This window comes from Neovison vison, chromosome 12 (genome assembly GCF_020171115.1).
Source record: "Neovison vison isolate M4711 chromosome 12, ASM_NN_V1, whole genome shotgun sequence".
NCBI classification, from domain to species: domain Eukaryota; kingdom Metazoa; phylum Chordata; class Mammalia; order Carnivora; family Mustelidae; genus Neogale; species Neogale vison.
Window position 1 is genome coordinate 26004325 of NC_058102.1, and position 26293 is coordinate 26030617.

The window sequence follows — 26293 nt, forward strand, 5'->3', positions numbered from 1 at the left end:
CCGAGTCCTCTCACAAGTGGATCTCCTTGAAACCTCCCTTTCCTGGAAACTTGGGATTGGGTAAAAGAGGCTGTGTGGGACAGTGTCAGCCACTGTCTCTCCACCGTGAGGAGGACGGGCGTGGTGGCCGCCCCCCAGCCACGGCAGGGCTGGGAGAGGAAGCAGCAGTGGGGGAAGTGGACATCTGTACCACCCAGGGCCCCTCTTGCCGTCCAGGGACACCGCCCCGTGGTGATGGAGGCAGGGCTCCCCCGCAGGGTTCTGTTTTGCCCTGCTCCTGGGAGCTGCCTGATCTCCTGGGAATGTCTGTTCTGTTTGTGACTGTGACTGTGTGTGTGTGTGTGTGTGTGTGTGCGCCTGTGCCATGGACTGTTTCTGTGCATCAGTACAAAACACATACAGTCTTTCTTCCATTTCCTGAACCTGACAATACTTGAACACATTTATTCAAGTAATTTGTTTTCAATATGTTTGGCATCAGAGGTTGATCTAGAATGTTGTAAAGGTGGGTTTACTGTTGGTAATGACTCCCAGTCTTTAGAAACATATTATTGAGGATGTAACAGAGGTATGGCAAATGGGAAGAATTTTCTGGTTATCATTATATTTTTTGCATCTTGGAGATTAAATTTCTGTTACTTCAAAAAAAAGCAAAAATGGAGGGCCTGTTGTGTTAACAATAAACCATCTTAGGAGCCTCCCAGCATTGTGAGCGCAGGGGTTGTATACCATTTGGGTTGGAATAAAAGGAGAAAATTGCTTCCCAAGCCACTGGAGAACTGCTTATAAAACTACCACTGCCTTCGGTGAGGGACTCTTCAGAAGGAAGGGGTCTTTTCTTGCTGCTGGTCAACAAGACTTTTCTGGAGAAGCCTTCTCAATGTGGGCAGGCCCTTCCCAGCTCTTCTTCCTCCCAGTTCCCATCCTGCAGCTGGCCCAGGAGGAGTGGGTTCCTCCAGTGCAAACGAGGGTGGTTTGCAGGCTGCCTGGGGGTTCATCTGTAGGATGAGGAAAACTGGGGTCTCTCACTGTTTTGCCTACATCATTTACCACTCCTGGATGTGACCCAGAAAGGCCAAGTCAGGCCCCACTGGAGTAGCCCAGAGGCCTTTAAGTCTAGATCACAAGTTAAGTCGGGTCCTCAGATTTAAACTTTAACCAAGAATGAAGTACAGAGCCAGACAGACCAGTGGGATTAAAAGATAGATGTTACTCATCATGTAATTTAAACATACATACACACAGAGTTCATTATACTGTGTATCTTATTCTATGGTGTTTATTTTTAAATGTTTATAAATTGTAAACTGCTATACCCAAAAGATATTTCATTTAAAAAATAACATGAGGGGCGTCTGGGTGGTTCAGTCGGTTAAAGCCTCTGCCTTCGGCTCAGGTCATGATCCCAGGGTCCTGGGATCAAGTCCCACGTCGGGCTCTCTGCTCATCGGGGAGCCTGCTTCCCTTCCTCTCTCTCTGCCTGCCTCTCTGCCTACTTGTGATCTCTGTCTGTCAAATAAATAAAATCTCAATAAATAAATAAAAATAACATGAAACATTCCTGCACCTGAAACCCTGGATAAGAAATTGAACTTGACCCTATGACTTTTTCCCTGATTGCATGTCTCTCCATCACAGGCCTCCCCTCCTCCAAGAGGTCATTCTGTCTTAAGGTGTGTGTTAACCATTCCCTTGCTTTTGCTTTGTGTGTTTATACTCAAATAGGAGTTTGCCTGCGTTTGATCTTTAGAAAGAGGAATGCGTACTTCATGTGGTTTTCTTTGACGCATTTGTTTAGAAAAGATTTATGTTTTAATTCTTGTAGCTATGGTTCCTCTCATATATATATATATATGCTGGGTGCTATATATATATATATATATATATAATTACCTCTAGACCTTTGGGTTATTTCTGGGTTGTGGTGGTGGTTTTCTGTTGTGAACCTTGCTGCTATGAATGTGTTTAATACACTTCTTTAACATGGGCACTTGTTCCTGGAAATGGAATTTCTGGGTCTCTAGGTGTGTGCCAAATGATTTTTAGTGTTTTGAGAATTTGTAAACATTTAAAAAATATCTTGTAATCTGATTTCAGCATTGCTTTGTTTAAATTCTAGAATCCTCAAAAAATGTTTTTACACTGAAGTAGTCATATCCTTTTTTGTATCCCAAGAAACTTTAACCTTGAAGAGATAGGCCTTCTCAAAGGGTAAACCCAGACTTTAAAATCTGAGAATTACAAATACAAGAGTCTGGCCCTTAGGAGCCACGTGCTCTGTACGCAATCAATCACCAGATAGTCTTTCTGTAAGACTCTCTTTGACTTATCATCCTGAATACTTAGGCCACTTAGTTTGCTATTTTTTTTTTTTAAGATTTTATTTATTTATTTGACAGAGGGAGATTACAAGTAGGCAGAGAGGCAGGCAGAGACAGAGAGGAGGAAGCAGGCTCCCTGCCTAGCAGAGAGCCTGATGTGGGAGTCGATCCCAGGACCCTGAGATCATGACCTGAGCCGAAAGCAGAGGCTTAACCCACTGAGCCACCCAGACGCCCCTAGTTTGCTATTTTTAAAATATATATATTATTTGCTATTATTACTAAAGTCATAGGGCCTAAGAGGGGACAAGGAAGTATCTGGAGTGTGCTAATGAAATTTTAAAGGTATTTGCATATTAGTCTCACTTGGAGGGTATAAGCACTAGGAGCTTTGTTAAAGATCTGAAAATAACAAAATGAGTAAAAGCAAACTCTACCAAAAAAGAATATAAAGCAGAATGTATTTCTGCCCCCAAATTCCCAACCCTGTTCTCCAGAGGTAACTACTTTTCACAGTTTCTGAGATATCCTTCTGGAAATTTCCATATGAGTAGAGTACACTTTATTTATATAAACCCCAACACTGTACCTCTCTTAAAGCACAAATGAGTGTGTGTAGACATAGCTCTGCATCTTGCTTTCCTGCCGTAACAGTTCAGCTTGGACAGCTTTCCATGGGGGCCTATTCACATTCACTTCCCTGTTAGCAGCTGCATTGTTTTCCATTGTACTAGAATTTTCTTAGGTGGTTCCCCATTGATAGGTATCTGTGTTGGTTCTAAAACAGGAAATAGATGATGGCGGTCGTGGTGATGCAAGGAAAGTGTCCTGTTAGGAGCAGCAAAGAATAGGAAAAAGAGGCAAAGACCTGTAAATATTGGATATCACTTCTGTTCTTTAAATCTCTTGGATTTTTTTTTTTTTTTGGCCTATTATCATCCTTTGGAGAACTGTATGGAAACTCGAAAGGGCTAGGTTCTTTCTTCCATGCCCTTCCTTCCTTGTGGTAGTGGTGGAAGAGGTTGTTTCCGAGGGAAAGGAATGTATTTACAAGTTACTGCCTGAAGGACTGGGGGACTCCAGCAATGTTCCCCCCACCCCCCAGCTGTAGTGCCATCAGCACCCTATGGTAACGGGAGGGCTATACCCAATTAGCAAACATTTTTTAAAGATTTTACTTATTTTTTAGAGAGTATGCAAGCAGGGGGAGGGGCATAAGGAGGGAGAGAAACTGAAGCAGACTCTACGCTGAGTGCAGAGCCTGACAAGGGGCTCAACTGAATTGAAAGACCTGTATATCATGACCCGAGCCAGAACCAAGAGTCTGACTCTCATTGGACTGAGCCACCCAGGCGCCCCCTGATGAGCCAGCTTTTCTTAGGATAATTCATCTCTTCGGACATCGAGGGGTCTCACTGTACATAACTTATCATTGCATTAATCTTTCTCTAGCAGTTTATTTGCAAATAGTAGCTTACCTATGCAAGCACCGTTTCTTTCCATTTCTCCCTGGCTGGCTGAGCCAGCTCCTGAGATAAAGGCTGGAAGCGTCAGATCCTGCTTCCACAGACTGCTTGCAACTCGTTCATGGACAGATGACTCAGTCCTGACCAAAGGGACCTAAGGGGAAATTTGCTGGGGAGTTTCTGGAAAATGTTTCCTCCCTAATAAAATGTGAAAGAAAAAGCAGTAAACTTGTTTGCCACCAGAAATTGTCTACATGTGATTCTTAGAACAACAGTATCTCCTTCACCTCTGTGAGAGAATAGGCAGATGTCTTAGGGGTAGTGGAAGGAAAAAAGGGAAAGAGTCTTTGATAACGTATTCAAGCTGCCAAAATTAGCCCTTTCATCTGATCTTTTCAGTTTGTGAACTCAGAGGGGCCCTTATTATTGAACTTCTTTTGTTCAGTTAGTGAAATTATCATCCCTGATAGGGATTTCACCCATTGGAAATAATATCAAAGTACAAGACAACTCTTCTTATAAGAAGCTGAGTGCCTACTATGTTCAAAGGACATTGTGAGGCTCCAGGACTGCAAAAGAGGGGGGAGGGGTAGAATAAGTTATAATATGAGGTGATGAGGGAAGTTATTGCTGCCGGGAGGAACCCAGAGCAGCAGGAGTTCTGAGAGAGCCCTGATGCTTAGGTTGGAGGTGACAGGAAGCGACTTTGTGTGGAAAGGTTACCATGAGTCCGATGGAGGGAACCCCATGGTTTTGGTAGATAAAAAGTTGGGGATGGCAGTCGAGGAAACACAGGCTGTGGCCTCAGACCTGAGTCGGCACTCTAGCTCATCACCCACCGGTTTGTGACCTTGTTAAAGTCCTTGACTTCCTTGATACTCTTCGTGATAGGCTAAACATAACCGGTAGAACCTGGGCGAGCACTGGGGACAAAATATGTCTGATACCTGTCCTGCTGAGAGGCGGGCACCGCGTAGATAGAGGCGGGGGGGTTGCTGAGACCATGCTTGGGGGGAGCTCGTGAGGAAAGGGGAGTTGAGCTGGTAGAAACAACGTGGGCATGTCTTCTTGACTTGCTCAGAGTTCACCTGGATCCGGCCAGTTGGTCTATAGGCGTCAGTGTGCAAATATGAGTGCCGGGTTTGGGTCAAGACGTCGAGGGCTTTCATTGCCAGTGGAACGAATGGAGACCGCATCCTGTAGACAGTCCGTGTGCTGCCGCAGGGAGGGGCAGCCTGAGATGGTAAGATGCTATGGGAGGTGGTTTTAGTGGTCTGGGGTGAGGCAATAAAGACCCAAGCCTGGCAGGGGTCCAGCTTAGGAGTTGGAGAGATGTTCCAGAAAGAAAGAGAATTGAGTGATGTGAGACAAGGGGTAGGAAAGAAAATTAGCAAGGAGTCCTAGAGACTGAAGGCCTGGGGTGCATGGGTGGCTCAGTTGTTACACGTCTGCCTTCAGCTTCGGTCATGATCCCAGGGTCCTGGGATCGAGCCCCACCTGGGCTGCTTGCTCAGCAGGAAGCCTGCTTCTCCCTCTCTCACTCCCCCTGCTGTGTTCCGTCTCTCTCTCTGATAAATAAATAAATAAAATCTTCAAAAAAAAAAACCAACAAAAAAAACCCGAATGCCTGTCAGTTGCTTAGTGTGAAATTCAGAGTAGATTTTGTCACACGTGCAGATAATCCAATCCCCAGGTTGGAACAAGAGTACTTGGTAAGGTTTATTGAGATTTTTGATGAAAGATGTTATATAAGTGGAAAATAAATGATGGTGCCCAAATCTGCTTGTCACTTAATTTTGCCTAATTATGTTTCTCACTTTCCGACTGTTTATATATAAAGTTTTGTTCTTCTGAAAAATATGCCTGTTAATAAAATAAACATACCCTTGCCTCTGAGACGGGACTGAGCACTTGGAGTCAGTCCTGTAACGTGAAGTGTACAGTCACCGATCATCAAGCACACGTTGATCCAGGATGAAAAGCAGTCGGGCATTTTGTCTCTGGCACAGGGATTATGGTACTTAGGGCTACATATTTATGTTGCCTGATTAATAGAATGTCAGTCCTAACCACAGCTGAAGTAATGAATGACATCAGAAGCCTCATCAAGTACAGCCGTCAAAGACATTTCAGGTCATCAAATTCAGGGAAGTATCTTGGGCTGAATGAGGTTTCATCCTGTTCTCAGTAATTATTGAACAGATGGTTCTTTAACATTCTGAGACGCTGAGTCAGGTAGGTGGGCTCAAGTGAATTAATGAAGTATGCCACACTGGAACACTCTTACATCCTTAGCAGCCCTTGGAGTCTTTGTAAGGTCATCAGCTTTCCCAGTGTTGGGCACAAAGAAAACCTCCTCATTCAGATATCTTAGGGAACCAGGCTTGAGTAAAGTCTCTCAGGAAAGGCAGTCTTCTGACTGAGCCGTAAAGTAAGGTTTCCAACTGTAATTGTGCACATAGGCAGTGCCGTCCTAAGCTCAGAACAGGTGTCCTGTCTGAGAGTTCTTGTGTCTCATTGGGAAGTTAGGGCTCTGGGCCAGGTACGGACTCAGGATTTGGTTCATTACAGTAGCCAGCCAAGAGAAGAAAAGTATGTGGCATTGAAACTTTCCAAGGTAGCTTTCTTTTCTTTTTTTAAAATTTTATTTATTTATTTGACAGAGAGATCACAAGTAAGCAGAGAGGCAGACAGAGTGGGGGAAGCAGGCTCCCCACTGAGCAGAGAGCCTGATGCGGGGCTCAATCCCAGGACCCTGAGATCATGACCTGAGCCAAAGGCAGAGGCTTACACTGAGCCACCCAGGCACCCAGTAGCTTTCTTTTCTTCACGTGCCTTTTCTCCCCCCTTTACTAACCTGATTTGGATTTAAAAGTTTTTTTCAGGTGGAATTTGAGTCATAATAGATCTACAGTGTGGTTAGATATAATGTGCTTTCCTACAGGCAGAAAAATCTGGGATATTTTCCAACTATGCCTTGGAGTGAGCAGAATGTAATTTCCGCAAACACGGAAGGATTTCACTTTTCAGTCCGTAAATAAAAGACAAAAGGTATCCTAGTCTTCGGGGAAGTCACCTTTAGCTCCTGCCTTTTCTTTCATTTTAGGTAAAAATTTTATCCTTTGTAATCTGTGGAGCCCTCTGACAAAGCACCAGGACCGCAGTCAGTGAAATGCGTTCAGCCTCTCATGTCTCCAGAAGAGGGAGGAGTAGAGATGGCATGAATTATGTCTTGTATTTGTGAGGCAAAATGCCTTGTTTCTCATCATGGGATGGATATTATTATTTTAGGTGAGAACTCAGCTGTCCTTAGCCTCAAATGATTTTTTTTTTTTTTAAATAGTGGGTTTACTTGTAGGATGTCTGCATCTCACACAGAGGCCCACTTAGTGTTAGTCTGTGATGCAGTGTGAGTGTGCAGGAATATACTGACCAAATCCTACAGATGAATGGATCCTTCCTATGCCCCTGTGTACACAGTACTTGAATTGTATCCGAAATCCCTATGTCCGGTATAACCACATTTCTGTGTTTTTAAGAAGTTAAGAATCTAAACAGTGTCTGTATTTAAGGGAGGGTTTTATGGGTGATTTCCTTCCCCCTAACTTTTTGGTATCTCCAAATCTCTATTTCTCAGTTTATATTTTAAGGATTTTATTTATTAGAGAAAGCATGTGTGGCATTCACACAAGGGGAGGGAGAGAGGGAGAGGAAAAGGCAGACTCTGCACTGAGCACGGAGCCCAATGGAAGCCTCAATCCCAAGACCCTGAGATCAGGACCTGAGCCAAAACCAAGAGTCAGACCCTCAACCAACTGAGCCACTCAGGTGCCCCTATTTCTTAAATTTTTATGATTAAAAAAAAATCGGCACTTACTTTTAAAACCCTGGCTTCCCCTGGCCTACTCGGTCAAGTGTCCAGTCTTGTGTGGCCTGCAGAGCCAGCTGTAGGCTGTCTGTGTTCTTGCTCATGCCTCTGCCTTTCAGAAATACTTGCCCTGACTTCTTTTTTGTCTTAGTCCTCAATTGTACCCTGTTTTAGAACAACCCATTCAGTCCTTCTAAATCCCAGACACCTCAAGAAATCCTATTTGTTTCCCAAATATTCTACTTTTTCCCTCTGTGGGCACATTGCATTCCTTGCTTGGTTTTTTTGGGTGATTTTTTTTTTTTTAAGATTTTATTTATTTATTTGACAGAGAGAGATCACAAGTAGGTAGAGAGGCAGGCAGAGAGAGAGGGGAGAAAGCAGGCTCCCTGCTGAGCAGAGAGCCCAGTGTGGGGCTCGATCCCAGGACCCTGAGACCATGACCTGAGCCGAAAGCAGAGGCTTTAACCCACTGAGCCACCCAGGCGCCCCCTTTTGTGTGATTTTTGAGCCTCCTCTTCTGCGTCCAAACCGAGTATCATCCTCTTGGAAGCTGTTTCACCGAAGGCTTCTGGTGACTTATTTCTGCCTCTTTATTCCTTATGGTACTTACTATGTTCTTCTGTAGTGGTGTGGTTCTGTGTGTCTTCCTTGTCCAAGCAGGAGCTCCTGGGGCCGAGTTTGTCATATTCACCTTTCTTTCTTTTTTTTTTAAAGGTTGTTTTTATTTATTTGACAGACAGAGCACAAGCAGGAAGAGTGGCAGGCAGAGGGAGAGAGAAGCAGGCTCCCCGCCGAGCAAGGAGCCTGATGAGGGACTCGATCCCAGGACCCTGGGATCATGACCTGAGCTGAAGGCAGACGCTTAACAACTGAGCCACCCAGGCGTCCCCATATTCACCTTTGTGACTCGGGTACTTTGAGCATACCGGCCAGCTTACAGAAGATACCCAGAAAAACATTTTTTGAGTGGAAAATACGTATTTGGGGGGCTTGGTCTGGAACTTAAATGGATCAATTCCATTAACTATCAGTCAGTTCCATTAACCTAAATTAGTCAATTCCATTAACTATCATAAAAACATTTGGCTTAAGTAAATGAATAAGCTCTAATTGTACTTTGTGTGCTTTTAGTTAAATTTGAGAAACATTGGCATTCTAAATAACTATTATGTAATGAACCAGGGCATTTGCAATCTGCATTGGCAGTGGGGTTTTGGATGTTGCTGCAGTTTGCAGAATTTAGGATTAAATATCTTTGCATCTAAATCTGGTATGTTTAATTATGCCCCAGATATTAGTGCTTTGCTAGTATGCCACAGAGTTTCCTGGGCTTTCTCTTTGTTTTGTGCATTTGCATTTTATTTTTTACTTTCTGAGGGTAACTTGCGGTAAAGTGCACGCATCAGAAATGTCCACCTGTATGATTTTTACTTGGGTGTGCACGGCCTAGCTTCCACCTGCTTCAGCACTGTTGGCCCCTTGGCGCTCTCTGGTGCTCCATTGTCCCGAGGTCCCCTACTTACCTCCTAGGGTCAGGAAGAAACTATCCTGTGTTCTGTCATAGTTCAGACCTGATCATATGGAGGAGCCCAGTCAATGGGGAGGCATCTTGGGATAGAAATCTGCGATCAGCAAAACTTAAAAATGTTGGCCCTTAAATGGTAAGGATGTCAATTATCTAAAGATTTCTAAAACACTTCCCTGTTAGTACCAATTAAATGAGGTGAAATTTATTCTTTTATGAGAACCAGTTCTTAAAGGAGAAGGAAGGGGAAAGTTTTAACGAGAGCACATGCTTATTATGACTTCTGCAGTTTCAGCGCGTGGCCTTGATCGTTGGGTGTTCCCAGGTGTAGTCATTTTAAAGCCTTGATGAAGAGCACAGAGCTTTTCCTTAGGATGAGAAGTCTTACGGTAGTGATACGCAATTAATGAATCATTGAGTACTACCTCAAAAACCAATGATGTGCTATGTGTTGGTTAATTGAATTTTAAATTAAAAAAAAAAAAGTCAGGGTAAACGCCAAGTTTACAGTTTTACTTTGCAAATAAAATGTTCCTTGATCAGAGCTACCTTACTGCTAAGGAAGTAATGATTCACGGAAAGTTTCATGGGAAGAATGTTGTAGGACAGATTAGTAGACTCAACAGTGGAAAGTTTATTGACCGCACCGGAGAGGAAGTAACCATAGAACATTCTTCAGTATATTAGAGCCTCCTTAAATACAATTATCAAGCACAGAAACATATGGGTTGTCTTTTTCCTAATTATAAAGCAGTGTTTTTCAAACAGGATTGAGTCTCATTTATTGGTCATGCCAATGAGTTTAATGCATAACAACTGTCATATTTTTATATGGAAAAGTAGAAGGAAGAGTACAGCAAATACCCATCTTCCTTATCCAGATTTAACAATTAAATTTTTTTAATTTACTTTATGTAGTGTACATGCCATCCGTTTCAGAATAAGTCACCTACAGACGTCAGGGTACTTTGTTTCTGATGTGTGTACAAAAAGGAGTTTTTCTACAAGATTAATTATTTCCTAATATGTAGTGGTCCCAAAAAAATGAGCTAACTATTTTTTAAAAATATGCTTGTAGTTGGGTTGCATGTAGCAAAGATAAGTATTATTTCGTAAAACTTGTTTCCGTTACATACGTGTATATGTGCACACATATATGCATGTGTGTACTGATCAATACATGTTCTTAGTGTGGGTCTTCTTCAGAATTTGGAACTAGGGCTTTATGGCAGTAATAAAGCAGTATGGAGAAGTTGGTTATGTAAATAAATGTTCACTGCTCAGTGATACTCCTAGTTCTGTTCTGAGTGTCCTATGGCATCTAGAAAGAGTGAGTACTTTTAGTAACCTAAAAATCCAGCAAGGAAGATAAAACAAGTAGGGTTCCTCTCGACAGTCTTCGTAAGAGCCAGAGTGGATTGGAAAGGAGCGGAAGTAAGATGGGCAGGAGTCAGTGGAAGAAGTCTTGCAGAGATGGTAGGATTTGGATCAGGCAGAGGACTAGGAAAGGGTATGCCCAGGAGGGAATGACATAAGTACTGGGGAGGAAATGTGGTGCAGAGATGTGTTCAGTGCGTTGCGGTGCTGAGGCCCATTGGGGAAGTGGTAGAAGGACGGAGGGGGACCGAGGGTAATTGAAATAGGAAACATTACTCAGGGACTAAGTACCAGCAGGAGGAAGGACCCAGTTCCTTTGTTAAAGGAAGAGCCATTGTACAGTTTGTCTCGTGCTCTCACTGGAGGCAAGCAGAAGTGGAGAAGGTGAGTGGAACGGCTCTCCATCCCCATGCAATGTGTTTAAACTCTTGCCCTTTATCTGGACGAGGTAGGAAGTGGGGTTGTGGGGTCAGGAAGGTGGATCTGGGGATAGCAGGGAAGGCTCGATCTAGGGAGAAATTATTAGGCAAAGAAGTCAGAGGATTTGGTGACAGCATGAGTCAGGCGTGGAGAGAGAACCTGGATAAAATCAGATCATGATGCCGTTGAGAGAGTTCATGGAATTCACGCTAGCCTAGTTTGAAAACGCGCATATCTGTAAAAACAAGCATCCATGACCTAACGCTCTCAAGAATTAGTTTAGGAGGCTTCTTGCAGGAAGGAGCAAGTTATAATCATTAGATAAGTTTTTCTAATACAGTTTTTTCTTATCTTGCTTAAAGGCTTGGGGAGTTGTTAGACATCTCCCTTTAGGGCCTGAATTTAGGGTCCTCTTTTCATCAAAGTAACAACATAGAAGACAATCCCTATATAAAAACTTAAGGACCAGATACTGAGATTTTAAATTTTAGTCATTTGAGGTCTTGCACCTTTTCAGAAGTTGGATTTAGTCTCTCAGATACTAGATGTTCTGCTTTTGGGTAAATGGGCATCTTTTGGAAAAGTTCTCTTTATCGTTCAGTTCAGGTTCATTGAAACTGCATTCTGAAGGGGCCTCCTGTGTGTTTTGAGACTCTGCTTGTCTTTGCTCCTCCTGCCTCTCCCCTGCAGGGCACACGTGTACACAAGCAGATTCCATGAAGCGGGGCAGTGAGGGAATTATCATCTTCCACTGGAAAAGCTTAATCATGGTGACAGCCGTACTGTGGCTCTTGGCTTTGGACTTTCTGAAGTTCCCACTCACTTGGGGTACGTCATGTTGGACAAATGATAGCCTGCAGTTAGAACACCTAATTCTGCACAAGGCCCTGTTCCAAGCCCTTCACAATTATTCATTTAATCATCACGATTGCCCTTTGAAGTAGGTACTGCTGTCCCCACTTTACAGATGAGGAAACTGAAGCATAGAACAAGCAATTTGCCTGCGATAATACATTTGACATGGCAGAACTGAGATTTGAACCTATATAATCTGGCTCTGAATCCGCTTTCAACCACTAACGTGTGCTACCCCCTGGGATATCATTAACCTCTGTTCAGGACATGTGGCTTTGGAACTGGGGCTTTCCTCAGCATCTCCGTGGGCTGGTTGCTTGCAAGTGTTTTGAGTAGGCCCTGGAAGGCTGTGCCCTCTGTTTGGAAAGAACTGTCAACCCAGATAGAGGCCTGGGAGCTTAGAAAGATCATGGGGTGGCATTTATCTTAAAAATCACAATCCACAGTTCAGTTTATTTCTTTCTAGTGATTTTTTTTCCAGATTATAAAACAGTGTGTTCCTAGAGGACTGTCCTCTATCCGAAATACAGATCTTCAGTGCTTTTAAACTGCTGTGGCTCTGGGAGGAAGAAGCCTGCTCTTACCTTTCTCTTGGTAGCTGAGCCTCTAATGATCATCTGCCTACCAGGGCTTCAGCCAGAAGGGGACTGGATGTGCAGGCCTGTTTCACTGGCATTGAGAATCATCATTAGTGGTTGAAACAGAAGCAGCCGACATGTTTTATTCAGGATATCTTGGGGTTTACGCTAGTTTCTTTTCTGACTTATTAATGTCAAATTGGGAACATCTCCAGTAATTGCCCTGCGGCCCCAGGAACTGCCTAAATCTGTTCGTATTTGCTCTTCTGGTTGCTCGCCCATACGTGTTTTCACTGAGCAATATTTAATGGACACACAGTGATTTAAGTAAAGTAAATGTTAGGGGTTGTCAGGGCGTGGGAAACTAGGAAAGGGTCTAGCGTATCACAGTGGGCTCCCAGCAGAAGGTGGGATGTCCGTCCGCTCAGACCTTGGAGCCCGCTGGACTCCTCGCTCCGCCGCTTGCTGGCTTTATGACCGCAGACAAGCCACTTGCTTTTTCCATCTGTAAAGTAGGAGTCATTAATTTTGTATTCTTGAAAAGGAAAACTAAATAATATATGTGAAGCACGTAGAAAATTATACGATGCTTAAGTCTTTAACTGGTAGCTTCTCTTTTTAAAATTAATTTGTACTATTTTGCCAAGATCCTGCCCTCTCTCGAACCATTCTTTTTGAGGCCTGCGTTTGTCCTTTAAAAGAAATCATTGCCTTCTCAGACTTTGGAGGATAAAAGGACTCCTTTTTTGGGGGGGGGGTTCACCTTCTATTATGATTTCCTAGAGAACAGGGAACTACACTTGTTCTGTTGCTGGTGCTATAGATCTGTTATTTTTTCCAGTTTGTCGTGTAATGCAGAGCAAGCCTGCACACATCCTTAGGCCATCACAAATAATGGACTGTTGTGTTAAAGGAAGCAGGCACGTGGTCTCAGCAACACTTAGGACAGTGACCACAGGGAAACTGTCACTTAGGAAGGGACTAGTACACCTGCATGTTCTGTACATTGTGGATCTTAATATTTGTCTTTTGTTAATCGGTCACTTGTATTCCCTTTGGAGGAGCACGCCATGCGACACATCATCAGTTTTTGAATATTTGACCTTTGGCATGAATCATGAGCCATTAACCGCCTGCCGTCCAGTCTTTCTGGAAGATAATCCTGGATAACCAGGTTCTCCTTGATCTCATCGCTAATAGCCGAGAGACTGTAAACACCTGGGACACCTGGCTGCCCCAGCTGGCTGTTTGTCTGCACTGATTGAGCAAGAGACTGAGGTCCTATTGAGGAAGGAACGTGGGACAGGACACAGGTGGCTTCTTAGACATCGCGTCCCTTTGAGGCTGTGGTACATTGGGGTGCAGAGTGTTCTACAGATGCTTGGGTACGTAGCCAAGTAAGCACCGTTAAAGGGGTAAAGGCAAATTTTGTGGAGAGCGAAAAGGAAGCAATCGGTTCTCGCTGAGCATGAGAGCGGGGGTAGCTTTGTGGAAGAGGCCATGTCTGAACTGGTCCTTGAAAGGTGAATTAGGGTGGAGGCATGCGAGGCCACACTAGGTGAGGAACTAGCAGACATTTAACACGCTGAAACAGGCAAGTATACGGAGCATTCAGGGGCTCATTGGAGTAATGGAATAAGATACAGGCCAAAAGCTGAGAGTCTGGTACAAGTCCTGGTTCCTGAGTAGCTATAACCACAACTTATTTGATGCCTCCCCATTCAATCTGTAAAGCATACCTAACGGACACCTACTTTGTGGCCCCGCGGGAGTTAAATGAGTAAATGTAAAGCTCCAGCCTCAACGCTGGTACCTCTTGCGTAGATGAGCTCAATTAGCACCGTGGACATATCTTCCGGAATATGGCTAAGACAGGGCCCCGATCAGAGAATTCCACACTTGGTCTTAGCCAAAAGGCCGAGAAGTGATAGAGAGTTCTAAATTCTTTGCTAAGGGTTTCACTCTTTAGGGAATTTTTTAATTAATTTTTTTTTTTTTTAAATAGGCTTCATCCCCATCCATCATGGGGCTTGAACTTATGACCCTGAGATCGAGAGTCACATGCTCGACTGACTGAGCCAGCCAGGCACCCCTAGTCTAGGGAATTTTTTAATGTTTTCAGAAGGAACCCAAGACATGATCTGGTTTATCTTTTAAAAACATAGTTTTATTTGGCCCAAGGCAGTCAGTTTTAATACTGCTTGGCCTCATTTGAAGCCTAATACAACTTCTGCACAAAAAATGAATGTGTTTCTCATGGGCATTGAAATTTTTTTCCTTGACTATAATGGTATTTATAATTTTGTAGAACGAAAGGGAGATTTTTATTTCTAATTGCTATTCAGTGATAATACCCCTGGCTTACATTAGAAAAATTAAAATCGTATAAAGGAAATAAGTTCCGTATTGCAGAAGGGAAAGAAACTAAGAAAGGTCATTTTTTTCTATTTCATAATTAAGTATATTATTTCGAAGCTGATGGCTAGTTGTGTTCTGATCTATTTATAACAAAACTGATACTGCAGATTATCAGTACATATGCAGTTGGTGTTTTGTTTTGTTGTTGTTTTTTTTATAATATCCCCAAAATTCAACCCTGACCCTCAGAGAATAACTTAACAATGAGGCTTAGGTTTGCTTTGGGAATGTACTTTGGGGCCGGAGTATCAAGTTCTGTTTCCTGACTCAGTCTTATTAAGCAACTTTTTGAAGGATATGAGCCAAGCTGTGACCTTCAGTGTGGCTTTCTCTAGGTGCCCTGGCAGTGCAGGACAGAAGTAGCTCTGCCAGTTTTTGACCCGGGTATGTCTGACCACATTCCCCCTCTTACGTATGGGAGTGAGAGTGTAGCCTTCACAGCCAGGCAGGATGATGTACTGTAGTATCTATAGAGTAAAGGCTGCCTACCTCTTTCTCCTAAGGCTAATCACCAGGTCTAACAGTTACTCATTTGGTTCTGAGCTTCCTAGCACCCAAGGCACACAGGGAAACATGATGATTGTTGTCTGATGGACATCCGTCTCGTGTTGACTGTTATCTTCACTTTATGTATTTGTATAAGAAGCTGTACGGTAGTAGACAAATTACCTTCCCTTGTAGGGACAATTACTTTTCCTGGGGAAGGTACCTTAACATAATGTGGATTGAAATGAACGTCTCTGGGGTTCATCGTCAAGCTGCTGGTTTTTTTTAAATGGGCATTAAGCCAAGTGAGATTTGCAAGGATTCTCTCAGGGCTGAGAGTCTGACTTCTGTTGCAGGTCAACCCCCCTCGTGTGAAGTTAGTCATTGTCATATGTGTCTGAGAGAGTGCTGAGAAGTCCTCCGTGGCCTCGTTTGGATAGCAGATGCCGAAAGACTGCAAGACAGTCCTAGCTCAGGGTTATCATTTGGAAACGTAGATTAAGCGCACATTCTTCCCAAGAACCCCCACCCTCTTCCTTTTGGGGATGAGAGAGGCAATGAGTAAAGGCCATTCATCTTGTTCACTGGCTAAGGGCTTGCACACCCATCTTTCACTCCTCCTTCAGAGCTGCCTCTCCTGCCTTGGTTCCCGGCGTGGTTCTCCTGGTGTGTCATGTGAAATTTCCACCTCTCCTCCAGCTCTTAAGGCAAGCGCTTGGTCCTCTTCCCGGGGTACGTTTTAGGGATACGCGCTGCCAGAAACTGGTGTAGAGTAACTCCCGTGGGGGGAAGGGTTCCAGCCTGCCTCCCAGGAGTGGGCAATTCAGTGCCCAGGGGTTCTCACACCCCTCAGTTTCTTCTAAGTGTAGGAACTAAAAGCCACAGTAATGTTTATTCTGCATTTAGTCCTAAAATTGGGGTTTCCTGCTTCCCTTTCTTTAGAATGCAGAATCCCACATCTCCCCACCAGAAGGAACTGTGAGCCCTTCCTTCCAGAAGGCGGTAGAGACTCTACTGTAGAGGGGAGAGGCAGGAGGTAGGGTCTCACTTCCTTTTCCCAAACTTGCCTGTCTTTGAGGTACAGATGATGCCCAGAGAACTCCTTTCTCCTGGAAGTAGCCCCCTTTTGGTGTCGCTTGCCACGCCTGTACAGTCCCAACCGTAGGGAACCGTGGCTGTCCTTTACCTGCTGTCGGGATTTGGCGTAACTTGCCCGATTTTCATTACCCTAGCCTTCTCCATCCAGCCTTCCCCCCAACTTTCATTTAATTCTTCTGTAGATTAAATGACATCCAGTAAATCTTTACCAGGTCCGACTCATTTCGTAGGGGATGAGTTTGTATTAATCAAAAGTGTGAGTTAGAAGCTATTTTGAAGATATCTACATTTTCGAGTGCATGTAACTCAAAATAGGTTACCACTGCTGCCTGGTAGAGGCTTAATGAGAAGCTAATTATTTCTAATTACAGTATCAAATGTTTGTGAGTGCTTGAAGATGCTTGAAAAATTTGTTTTTGAGAGCCTTAAACACTTGGTCTATTCGCCTTCCGTCGGTTAATTCGCAGTGTCTGGATAAAGGGTTGGGCCAGCGAAGGGTCCTGTGCTCCCGCCCCTGCTCCTAACCTTCCTTCATCCTGGAGCAATGAGAAGAACTTCACCTGCAGGCCAGAGCTAGAATTTGTGATGCTGTCAAGTTTCTTTTGTCATTGATGCCAAGAGAAGAGGAGACAGGGGAAAAATTAAAGCTCCATGATAAAACCAGTGACTTAGTTCCTGTCCTGGACGCCGTGAACTTTAGAGAAGTTCAGTCCTTTTCCTGGGAAGGTCATACTGACGCACGCTCCTTTTAAGTTCACAGTGTACTCTTGTGAGACCTGAACTACAAAAGGGAGTGTTCTTTGTCTAAACTAATTAGAACAAATATTTTATGAAGACACTTGATCGGCAAAATATCCTTTGGGGCACTGTATGGAGGGTGTTAAGGGTTTTCGTGTGTCGCAGGTAGTGGGAGACAAAGTGACATTCTGCTGAGCTCTAGGCATTGACTATTCCGTGTCGGAATCCACGTGAATGTGTTTCCTGGGTCAGGATTAGGGTGCTCGGCAGGCCTTCAGACTTACTTCTCCAGGGCTGGTTAGCTCATTTAGCACGGAAACGAGGTGTTGAGTGCTAGGGTTCAGGGGGCTGCTTGGGCTTCCCCTGGGTTCCATGTTTCTTGAGTGGCACGATACTTTGTGAGCCCACGTCCAGTTACCACAGAGCCGCAGGAGGGAAGATGGCTTAGCAGTGCCGTCTGGATTCCTAGCAGCAAAGTGAGAGGCAAAGCTCACACGTTTTTGTTAGAGCGTAAAAAAGGTATCGCCGTGCTGGCCGGCACCTTGTTCTCTCTGCCGAATCACGCGGCCTAGGGACAGGCTTTTCTCCAGGCAAATTCCTGGCTCATCTGTTGAGTGCCTTTCCCCACGTGCCCCCAGAACTAAACCCCTCAGTCGCTAGGACCTCACATGGGGCTTGCTTCTCTTCCACAGGTCTCTCCGCTCCCTTCTCTGGTTCTTGCCTTGTTTCTCTCATTCTCTTTCTTATCTTAGTGACTGTCCGTGCTTGCACGTGATTGTGAGAAAAGCAGTGATTTCGAGTTTAGCCTGCAGGAGGAGAGTGCTGGCTGAGCGATCTCAACCAGAGGCAGAGTGTTCCCACAAGTCTGGGTCACCTGCAGACCTGTGGAAGGGACCCTGCCGAATGGGTTCTCACACAGTTGGGGGCCGAGCTTATCTTAGAACGTCTTTCATGTTTCATACATCGGAGTTAAGCCTCAGCTAAGTTATTATCTATGGAGGACCTCAAGAAACATATATAAACATATATTTCTTATTATTCTGGAAGATTTAATTTATGTATTTGACAGAACGAGCACAGGTAGGCAGAGGGAGAGGGAGAACCAGGCTCTCTGCTGAGCAGGGAGCCCAGTGTGGGGCTCGATCCCTGCATTCCAGGATCGTGACCTGAACCGAGGGCAGACCCACTGGGCCACCCAAGTGCCCCACATATATATATATATTCTTTATAAACCTTGCTTTTCTTATCAGATAGGATTAGCATGAAGAATGTATGAATTCTAAAAAAACTATGTAGCACAATGCGTGACTCCTCTCCCAAGTACTCCGTCATTGGAGACAGTCAGCCTGGGTTTCAGTCCTTACTCGACCGTTTACTAGTGTGTGCACTCGGGAACTTCCCTGGGCCTAGTCTTCTCATTTGTAAATTACTTCTCTGCCGTGTATGGCCCTTGAGATCCACTAAGCCCAGTGCAATGAGCAGGGGAATCCGAAGGTGTCTTTGCTGCTGGGAGTCTAGACCCCAGCAAATGATTCACCAAGTCCCTGGCCCGGCCCTGGCCACTAGCAACATTGTGGAAGGTCGAGAGGCCCCCCCACACAGCCCGGGGCCCTCGGCTCATTGTCAGCCGTCATTAGTATGAGCAAGAAAGCAACCTTTTTTTTTTTTTTAAAGCCACCGAGATTTCATCATTATTCCTACAGCAAAGCCTAGAACATTCTGATTGGCATTGGCACAGGAACAGCCCTACCTCAGGACTTGAAGTTAGATTCTGGTCGAAATCAGTGAGAGTCCAGAACGTCAGCCGTGTGGGCCCAGACACCCAGCCACAGGGACTTGTGGGTGCCTCAGGATACTTGTTCCTCTCAGGGCCTCGAAAGCACCCTCATGTGTGCTGGGACATACTTGTTAACCTGGGAACTGACAGCCGGTTTGAAGGACCTGGAGCTTTCCTCGTATGACCAAGCTCCAGCCGCTTTCCTTAACGCCAGAGGTTCCTTGTATCCTCGGCTGTTCTCCCTCCCTAGTTGTGACCTCTCTGGGCCTGTGCATGTTCAGGCCCCTCTGTGACCCCCAGAGCCTCAGCTCGTGCCCTCTAGGCGCCCCCATGCTGGTTCTTCTCTTTCCCTTTCCCTGTTCTCTTGGGTGGGGTTTTGGATGGTGTACCTCTGCCTGGCCGGTCCTTCCCTCTTGTTCATTTTCCTCTGGAGCTTTTAGGGGTTAATTGTGAACCGCGCTGGAGAGAGCCTCTCTGGAAGCCCGCCCAGGGTGTTGGAGCAGCGCTGTAATGGACTGAGCTAGGCCTGGCTTCCGGTGGGCAAGGTGAGCTCACTTACATGGTGCTGGAAGCTTGGATTGTTGCAGAGATGACTCACTGTCCGTTTTTGATGTTCGTCCAGGGCTTAGGCTTTTCTGTAGCCTTTGTTCCAGAACACTGAGGTGACAGGAGAAATGTTTCTGCTGCCGGAAGGAAAACATTATTAGGGATGGCTTTTCACTGGGATGCTGGTGGTCTGCCTTTCACATAAACTTAAGAATAACCAAGTAATTACAAGAGTACTGAAAGGGGCTAGCAGTCATTTTTTAAAAATAGCATCTATTCTGCTGAAATGATAATTCGTGTTCATTTTTTTTCCTAAGTTGGAAAATATGGAAACATTATAAAAAGAATGACTCTTCTTAACCCCAATGTGCAGAGATAACCATTGTTTGCAGCTTGTTTTCCTTTCCATTTTTACATACAGGTACATTTTTAAATGAAATCAGAATGACAACAATAGCAAACCTTTTTTGAAACCACTCTCTGTGCCAGGAACTCTTTAAGTACTTTCTGTGCATTATGCCATTTGTTCCTCACAACTCTTGGAAGAGGGATTATCTCTGTTTGACAGAAGAGGAAACTAAGACACAGAGAGGTGAGGTCATTTTTCCAAAGTCACACAGCTCGTAAGAGTGACATCAAGACTGAAACCAAAAGTACTCTTATCTCCAGAGCTCAGGGTCTTGACTATTTCCTCATAATGTCTCACAGAAAAGATAGCTTGGATTAAATTTCATGGAATTTTGCCATGTTAGCTCTGAGGGATCTAGCTTGATCTCTTTATAGATGAGGAGGTCGAAGACTACGAATGACTTGATTTAGCTAAGAACACAAAACCAACTAATGTCAGTGCCCAAACTGGACCGTGCGTCCCCTGATGTGCGCAGTTCATGTGCAGATCGGCTCCGGGTCCACTCTGAACCTTTGTCCTCCCTGGGTCCCGCCCCGAAACAGCTATGCCCCGCCCCGAAACAGCTGTGCCCCGTGAGGGCCCTCAGGGCTGGCCCCCGACTAAATGGAGGACAGAGGACGCCCACAGCTTTCTCCCCTGAGATGAAATTTCACTTTGAGTTTAGGGAACGAGTGGACATCTCTCTAGTAGTGATGTGTACAGCTGGCTCTTAATTACCCTGCAGAGCGAGGGCTATAAAAGGCTGTAAAAAGGTGCGGCCCAGCTGTAGTTTCAACCTTCTACCCTCGTCCAACATTTTAAACTGAGATTTGCTGACAAGCAGTAGGATGGATTGATTGGAGTTTTGAATGCTGTTGCTTTCCCCAGCCTGGACTCTTGAGGACATGCCAAGCATTGTTACAAGTTTAAAGTGAGCCAAAAGTCAGGCAGCTCTCTGTGTGCGAACATTCCTGAGTGTTCGAGGCTGTCCTGGCCCAGCTGACTCCAAGAGACGAGGCTGTTGCCTTGGGTCGCACCAGTGCTGGAAGGCCCGCGGCTCTGGGGAGGAGGTTTGAAGGAGGAAGAGGCGGGGACCTACCGCTGCCTTTGGGAAGGTAAAGGAGAGAAACTTCTGGGTCTTCCAACGTTGTGGACTTCTCAGTACCAAGCAGGTTTGGGTGGTTTTTCTTAAACTAACTCTATCTGATCTTTGAGCTCCAGAGGGTAAAAACAGGTCTTAGGCAAAAACAAAGTACAACAAAAAAAGACAAGAAGAGTGAGTGATAATTAGTCAAAACTAAGGCGCACTGTCAGAGGTGAAGCGCGTGCTTACCCCCGGCGATGGGGCTTCTGGATTTAATGATCGAAGGGGGCATGGGGAGCTTGGGTTTGCTTTCTTGGGTTTTTTTGTTCGTTTGTTTTTTAGAGAGGGAGGGAGGGAGAATTAGGGAGAGGGAGAGAGAAAATCTTAAGCAGGCTCCATGCCCAGCTGAGGGCCTGACTCAGGGCTTGATCTCACAACCCTGAGATCATAACCTGAGCTGAAACCAAGAGTCAGAGGCTCGACTGATGGAGCCACGCAGGTGCCCCTTTGTTTTCACTTGTTTTGTTTTACTCGATCCTGGTTCTGTGTTCTTAAATGTGTTCTTTTCTGTGTGTAAATTATACCTCAGTTAAAGTTTAAAGGTCTTTGTTTGTATTTGTGTTACCTTGTTGCATACAGATCCTCAGAAAAATCTCCATTTAGTTGAACCCGTTTGAAGTGATTTAGAACTTACTACCCAGCTGTTGGGAAAACCGCTCTGCCTGAAAGGATCAGATCCATATGGGCAGAACGTCCAAGGTCATGTTCCTGATTCTGTTAAAATATATCTTAAGTGATTTCAGTGTGACTCTCCTAGAGTAAAGAAGGATGTCATTTGCGTTCAGCAGACGTTATTGGCAGCCTGCGGTGAACAGGGGCAGAGCTAAGAGTAGAGACCAGGTGTAAGTATGACACATCTCTCCCCTGAAGGAGCCTGTACTCTGTAGGGGATCAAATCCACGGGTCAGGGACACAAGGACACGTCAGGTGGTTCCACAAAAGCATCACGGATGATCGCAGAAAGAATGGGCCACTTTCTGATGGACTGGGAACAGCTCATGGCAGAAGTAGGATTTTAAGTGGATCTTTGAGAATATGTGAGATTTTGGTAAGCAGGAGTGGGTGGGTGGTAGGTATCCTTTATATGAGAAAATCCATAGATAATTCACATACATTCTGGGAACTTCGGGTTGGATGGCTCACTCAAGATGAATGGCATCCATTCGCTGTAAGGTGAGGCCTGAAAGGTAAACCAGGCCTTATTGTGGCCGGATTGTATTATTTAATTTGGGAGGCTTTGGGGAGCCAAAGAAAGTTTCTGAGAAGTTAGATGAGCATAGTCAGATCAGTGAATATCTCCAGTGAAATCAGATTTGTAGCCTCATGACTGTATGGTTACCACGGATTGCCCTGTCTGCCCCAAATAATCATTTTCTAGATTCAGTGCATTCTGTGTTACTGTAATTTGAACCCATTCCTGTCTGGGTTCACTAGCGAGCCACGGGTACCTGGTTCCCTTGAGTTCCCCATTGCCATCTCTCTGGGACTTGAAGATGATGGTCGTACACCTTCTTTATTCCCTACCCCCGTCTTTTCATCTTGACCAGCTGACGTCACAATTTTTTTTCATCCGTTTTCCTAGTTTTACAAGTGATTTGGCATTTATTTCCTTCCAGCCTTTCCTATGTGATACTCTTCTGCCAGATAAAAACATTCATAGCAAAATTGTGTGTTGGAAGAGAGGGGCCAAGAAATAATGTTAACAAACTTTTGTGAGTTGTGTAGGAGGACTGACTCACCAACCTGGGACTGTGTCCCACTGTGCCATCGGGCTCCTTTCTCTAGGAAAAAGCACTGGGGAGGATTTTTCGTGGGACAAAGTGTTAATACTTCATTGTTGGAAATGAACGCATTCAAGTCTGGGTCACTTCATTCAAGTCTGGGTCACTTCATGGGCAGGGGAGGAACTGTGTTAATATCTTATTAATATTTTGCTATTTCTGCCTACTGTCCCCTAAAACACAAGATGACTTGTGCTGAATATTGTCTCCCATTTGGTCTCCATTGAGCCAATGGAGTCAAGGCTCCTCTGTGTCAAGGCATCATTTTAATCAAAGGGTAGTTAACCTGACAGGTAAGCTGCATCGGCTGAGATGTTACTAGTCTTTGTTCAGAAATTGCATTCACACCCTATAAAGGCTTGTCTTTAGTCCTTTGGGAACACCTTGGTACTAAACACCTTTAGTCCTTGGGTAACACCCAGTTAGCGTGACTTGGGTTCAGATCCTGCCTCTTGCCGTCTCAGTTCCTCCGTACATGGGTTTAACATCGTCTTTACCTGGCACCCAGACTACCTTTGCCTTTCCTTTCTGGACACAAACTAGTTCCCCTCCTCGCCACGATGCTCAGTGATCCTTTGTACTTCTTCCCAGATGGCCCCGGAGTGAGAAAGCCATTTCCCTTGGTATCCCCACTCGCTCTTGTTTTTTAATCACATCAGTCTTGATTTGGGGTTGTTCATTTCCACCTCTAAATACAGTTGTAGTACTCAGTAAAGTTAATCTTATCACATCTGTTTAATGATTCCATTAAGAAAATAATTCCTTGTGTTGATGAAGGTACCTGCTGGAACGGTTTTCTCAGTCTTCCGTTATGTGAGCGGGTTCTGAATTGGATGCATCGCCCCCCTCCCCGCTGCGGTTCACATGGAGCGGGGCGTGGTAGACACCCCAGTTACCCGGGCATTTTGGGAAACTAGCACTGCTTGGTAACCTCGCGCCATTAGGCATTTTCTACCCTGGCAACTGGCAGTTGTCATCTAATGAGACGAAACATCGGACACCCTGCGGGACCGGCCTCTCATCGTTAGTATATGTGGATGCAGGACGGTGTTCGTCTGTCCTCTGTTCCACTGGAGAGGAGAGTAGGGAGTTTTTATCTCAGGAATACCTGTAGTTTAAAGATTTATTTATTTGAGAGAGAGAAAGAGCCCGTGCACAAGGGGCGAGCAGGAGAGTCTCCGAGAGGCTCCCCGCTGAGCGCAAAGCCTGACACGGGGCTTGCTCTCACGACCCCGAGATCATGACCGAGCCGAAACCAAGAGCCTGACATTCAACCGATGGAGGTCCCCCGGCACCCCCGAATACTTGGGAGTTTGAAAACCTGGGACATGAAGTATGTCTGTTGCATGTACACCGATTCTATCACAAGAACTCTGCCTTTGATGCCAAACCTTAAAGTGCTTCTTCCCTGTCTCTCTTGCAGGTAGAACGTCATGACATGAATACCTTAAGCTTGCCCCTGAGCATTCGCCGAGGGGGGTCAGACACCAACCTCAACTTTGACGTACCAGATGGCATCCTGGACTTCCACAAGGTCAAGCTCAGTGCAGACAGCCTGAAACAAAAAATTCTGAAGGTGACCGAGCAGATAAAAATCGAACAGACGTCCCGCGACGGCAACGTTGCCGAGTATCTGAAACTGGTCAGCAGCGCGGACAAGCAGCAGGCCGGCCGCATCAAACAGGTCTTTGAGAAGAAGAATCAGAAATCCGCTCACTCCATCGCCCAGCTGCAGAAGAAGTTAGAGCAGTATCACAGAAAGCTCAGGGAGCTCGAGCAGAACGGAGGCCCCAGAAGCTCCAAGGACATTTCCAAAGACAACCTCCATGCTCTGAGAGATGCCGCCGCCAAGTCTCGAACGGCCCCCCACGGCACGGAGGGCGCGAAGTCGGGCGTGCCAGGCGTGTCCCTCACTCCGCCCGTGTTCGTCTTCAACAAGTCTAGAGAGTTCGCCAACCTGATCCGGAATAAGTTTGGCAGCGCCGACAACATCGCACACTTGAAGAACTCCTTGGAGGAGTTTCGGCCCGAGGGCAGTCCCCGGGCCTACGGGGGCAGCGCCACCATCGTGAACAAACCCAAGTACGGCAGCGACGACGAGTGTTCGAGCGGCACGTCGGGCTCCGCCGACAGCAACGGGCACCAGTCCTTCGGGGCCGGCGGCGCCGGTGCGCTGGACAGCCAGGGCAAGCTGACCGTGATCCTGGAGGAACTGAGGGAGATCAAGGACACGCAGGCTCAGCTGGCCGAGGACATCGAAGCGCTCAAAGTGCAGTTCAAGAGAGAGTATGGCTTTATTTCTCAGACCCTGCAAGAGGAGAGGTACAGGTACGTCCGCTGCTTCTCCCGCCTTCTTTCGGGAGCCTGACTTACCCTGACTTGCGGGATGGCCTCCGTGACAGGGATGTCCCGAGAACTGTATTTTCCACGAGTGTGGATATGGATCCAAAAACGTGGAAAATCAGTAGCTTTCCCCCCAGCTTCCTGGTGCCAAACTTAATAAACTTGTGACTGTTTGACACTTTAGAGCAAGTTGTGTGAGTCTTTTCAAGATTTTTTATTTATTTATTTGACAGACAGAGATCACAGTAGGCAGAGAGGCAGACAGAGAGAGAGAGGGAAGCAGACTCCCTGCTGAGCAGAGAGCCCGATGCGGGACTCGATCCCAGGACCCTGAGATCATGACCTGAGCCGAAGGCAGCGGCTTAACCCACTGAGCCACCCAGGCACCCTGTGTGAGTCTTTTCAAATATCGCTGTGTGGTCTGGGATGCGTGCACACCCTGCTCTGATTCAGGAGACTTCTGTGAAGAGGTTTCGTTGCACCAGTTCACGGATCTGTTTTCTTTTCCTCTGTAAAAACCGTCAAGGAAAAGAAAACGCTGCATTGCTCATCAAGGCCGATTTTCTTTGCTACCTTAATCTTAAAGTCTTTATGTAATGAGTATTTCTTTATATACTGTATTTTACTTTGGTTAAACTTTTCTCCTTTAAAGAAGAGTTTTCAAAAGAAATCTTAAGAGTAGAATATAAATTCAAATCTTGTGAATTACCTTAGCTAATTTTAAAAAGTATTTTATAGGCTGGCTTTTATGTGCTCATAACTTATTAATAAAAATATTAATAAAAGTGATTTTCCACCATTTCCCCAGTGAAAAGATTCCCCAAGGATTTTTTTTTTAAGACTTGATTTCTTTGGGACGCCTGGGTGGCTCAGTTGGTTGGACGACTGCCTTCGGCTCAGGGCGTGATCCTGGAGTCCCGGGATCGAGTCCCGCATCGGGCTCCCAGCTCCATGGGAAGTCTGCTTCGCTCTCTGACCTTCTCCTCGCTCATGCTCTCTCTCACTGTCTCTCTCTCTCAAATAAATTAAAAAAAAAAATCTTTAAAAAAGACTTGATTTCTTTTTTAAGTTATCTGTTCACCAGTGTGAGGCTTGAACCCACAACTCTGAGACTGACAGTCACACATTCTGCTGACCGAGCCAGACAGAAGTTCCGGTGTT

At 45.3% G+C, this 26293-nt stretch overlaps 1 protein-coding gene across 3 annotated transcripts in view; it reads left to right on the forward strand.

The window, feature by feature from the left end:
• Positions 1–26293, forward strand: part of TMCC3 (transmembrane and coiled-coil domain family 3) — a 71162-nt gene that overhangs the window by 33809 nt on the left and 11060 nt on the right. For all 3 annotated transcript variants that reach the window (XM_044229262.1, XM_044229264.1, XM_044229263.1), the window contains exon 2: positions 24213–25117. In XM_044229262.1, the coding sequence (XP_044085197.1) occupies positions 24213–25117 (905 nt within the window). The remainder of the gene's footprint in view (positions 1–24212; positions 25118–26293) is intronic.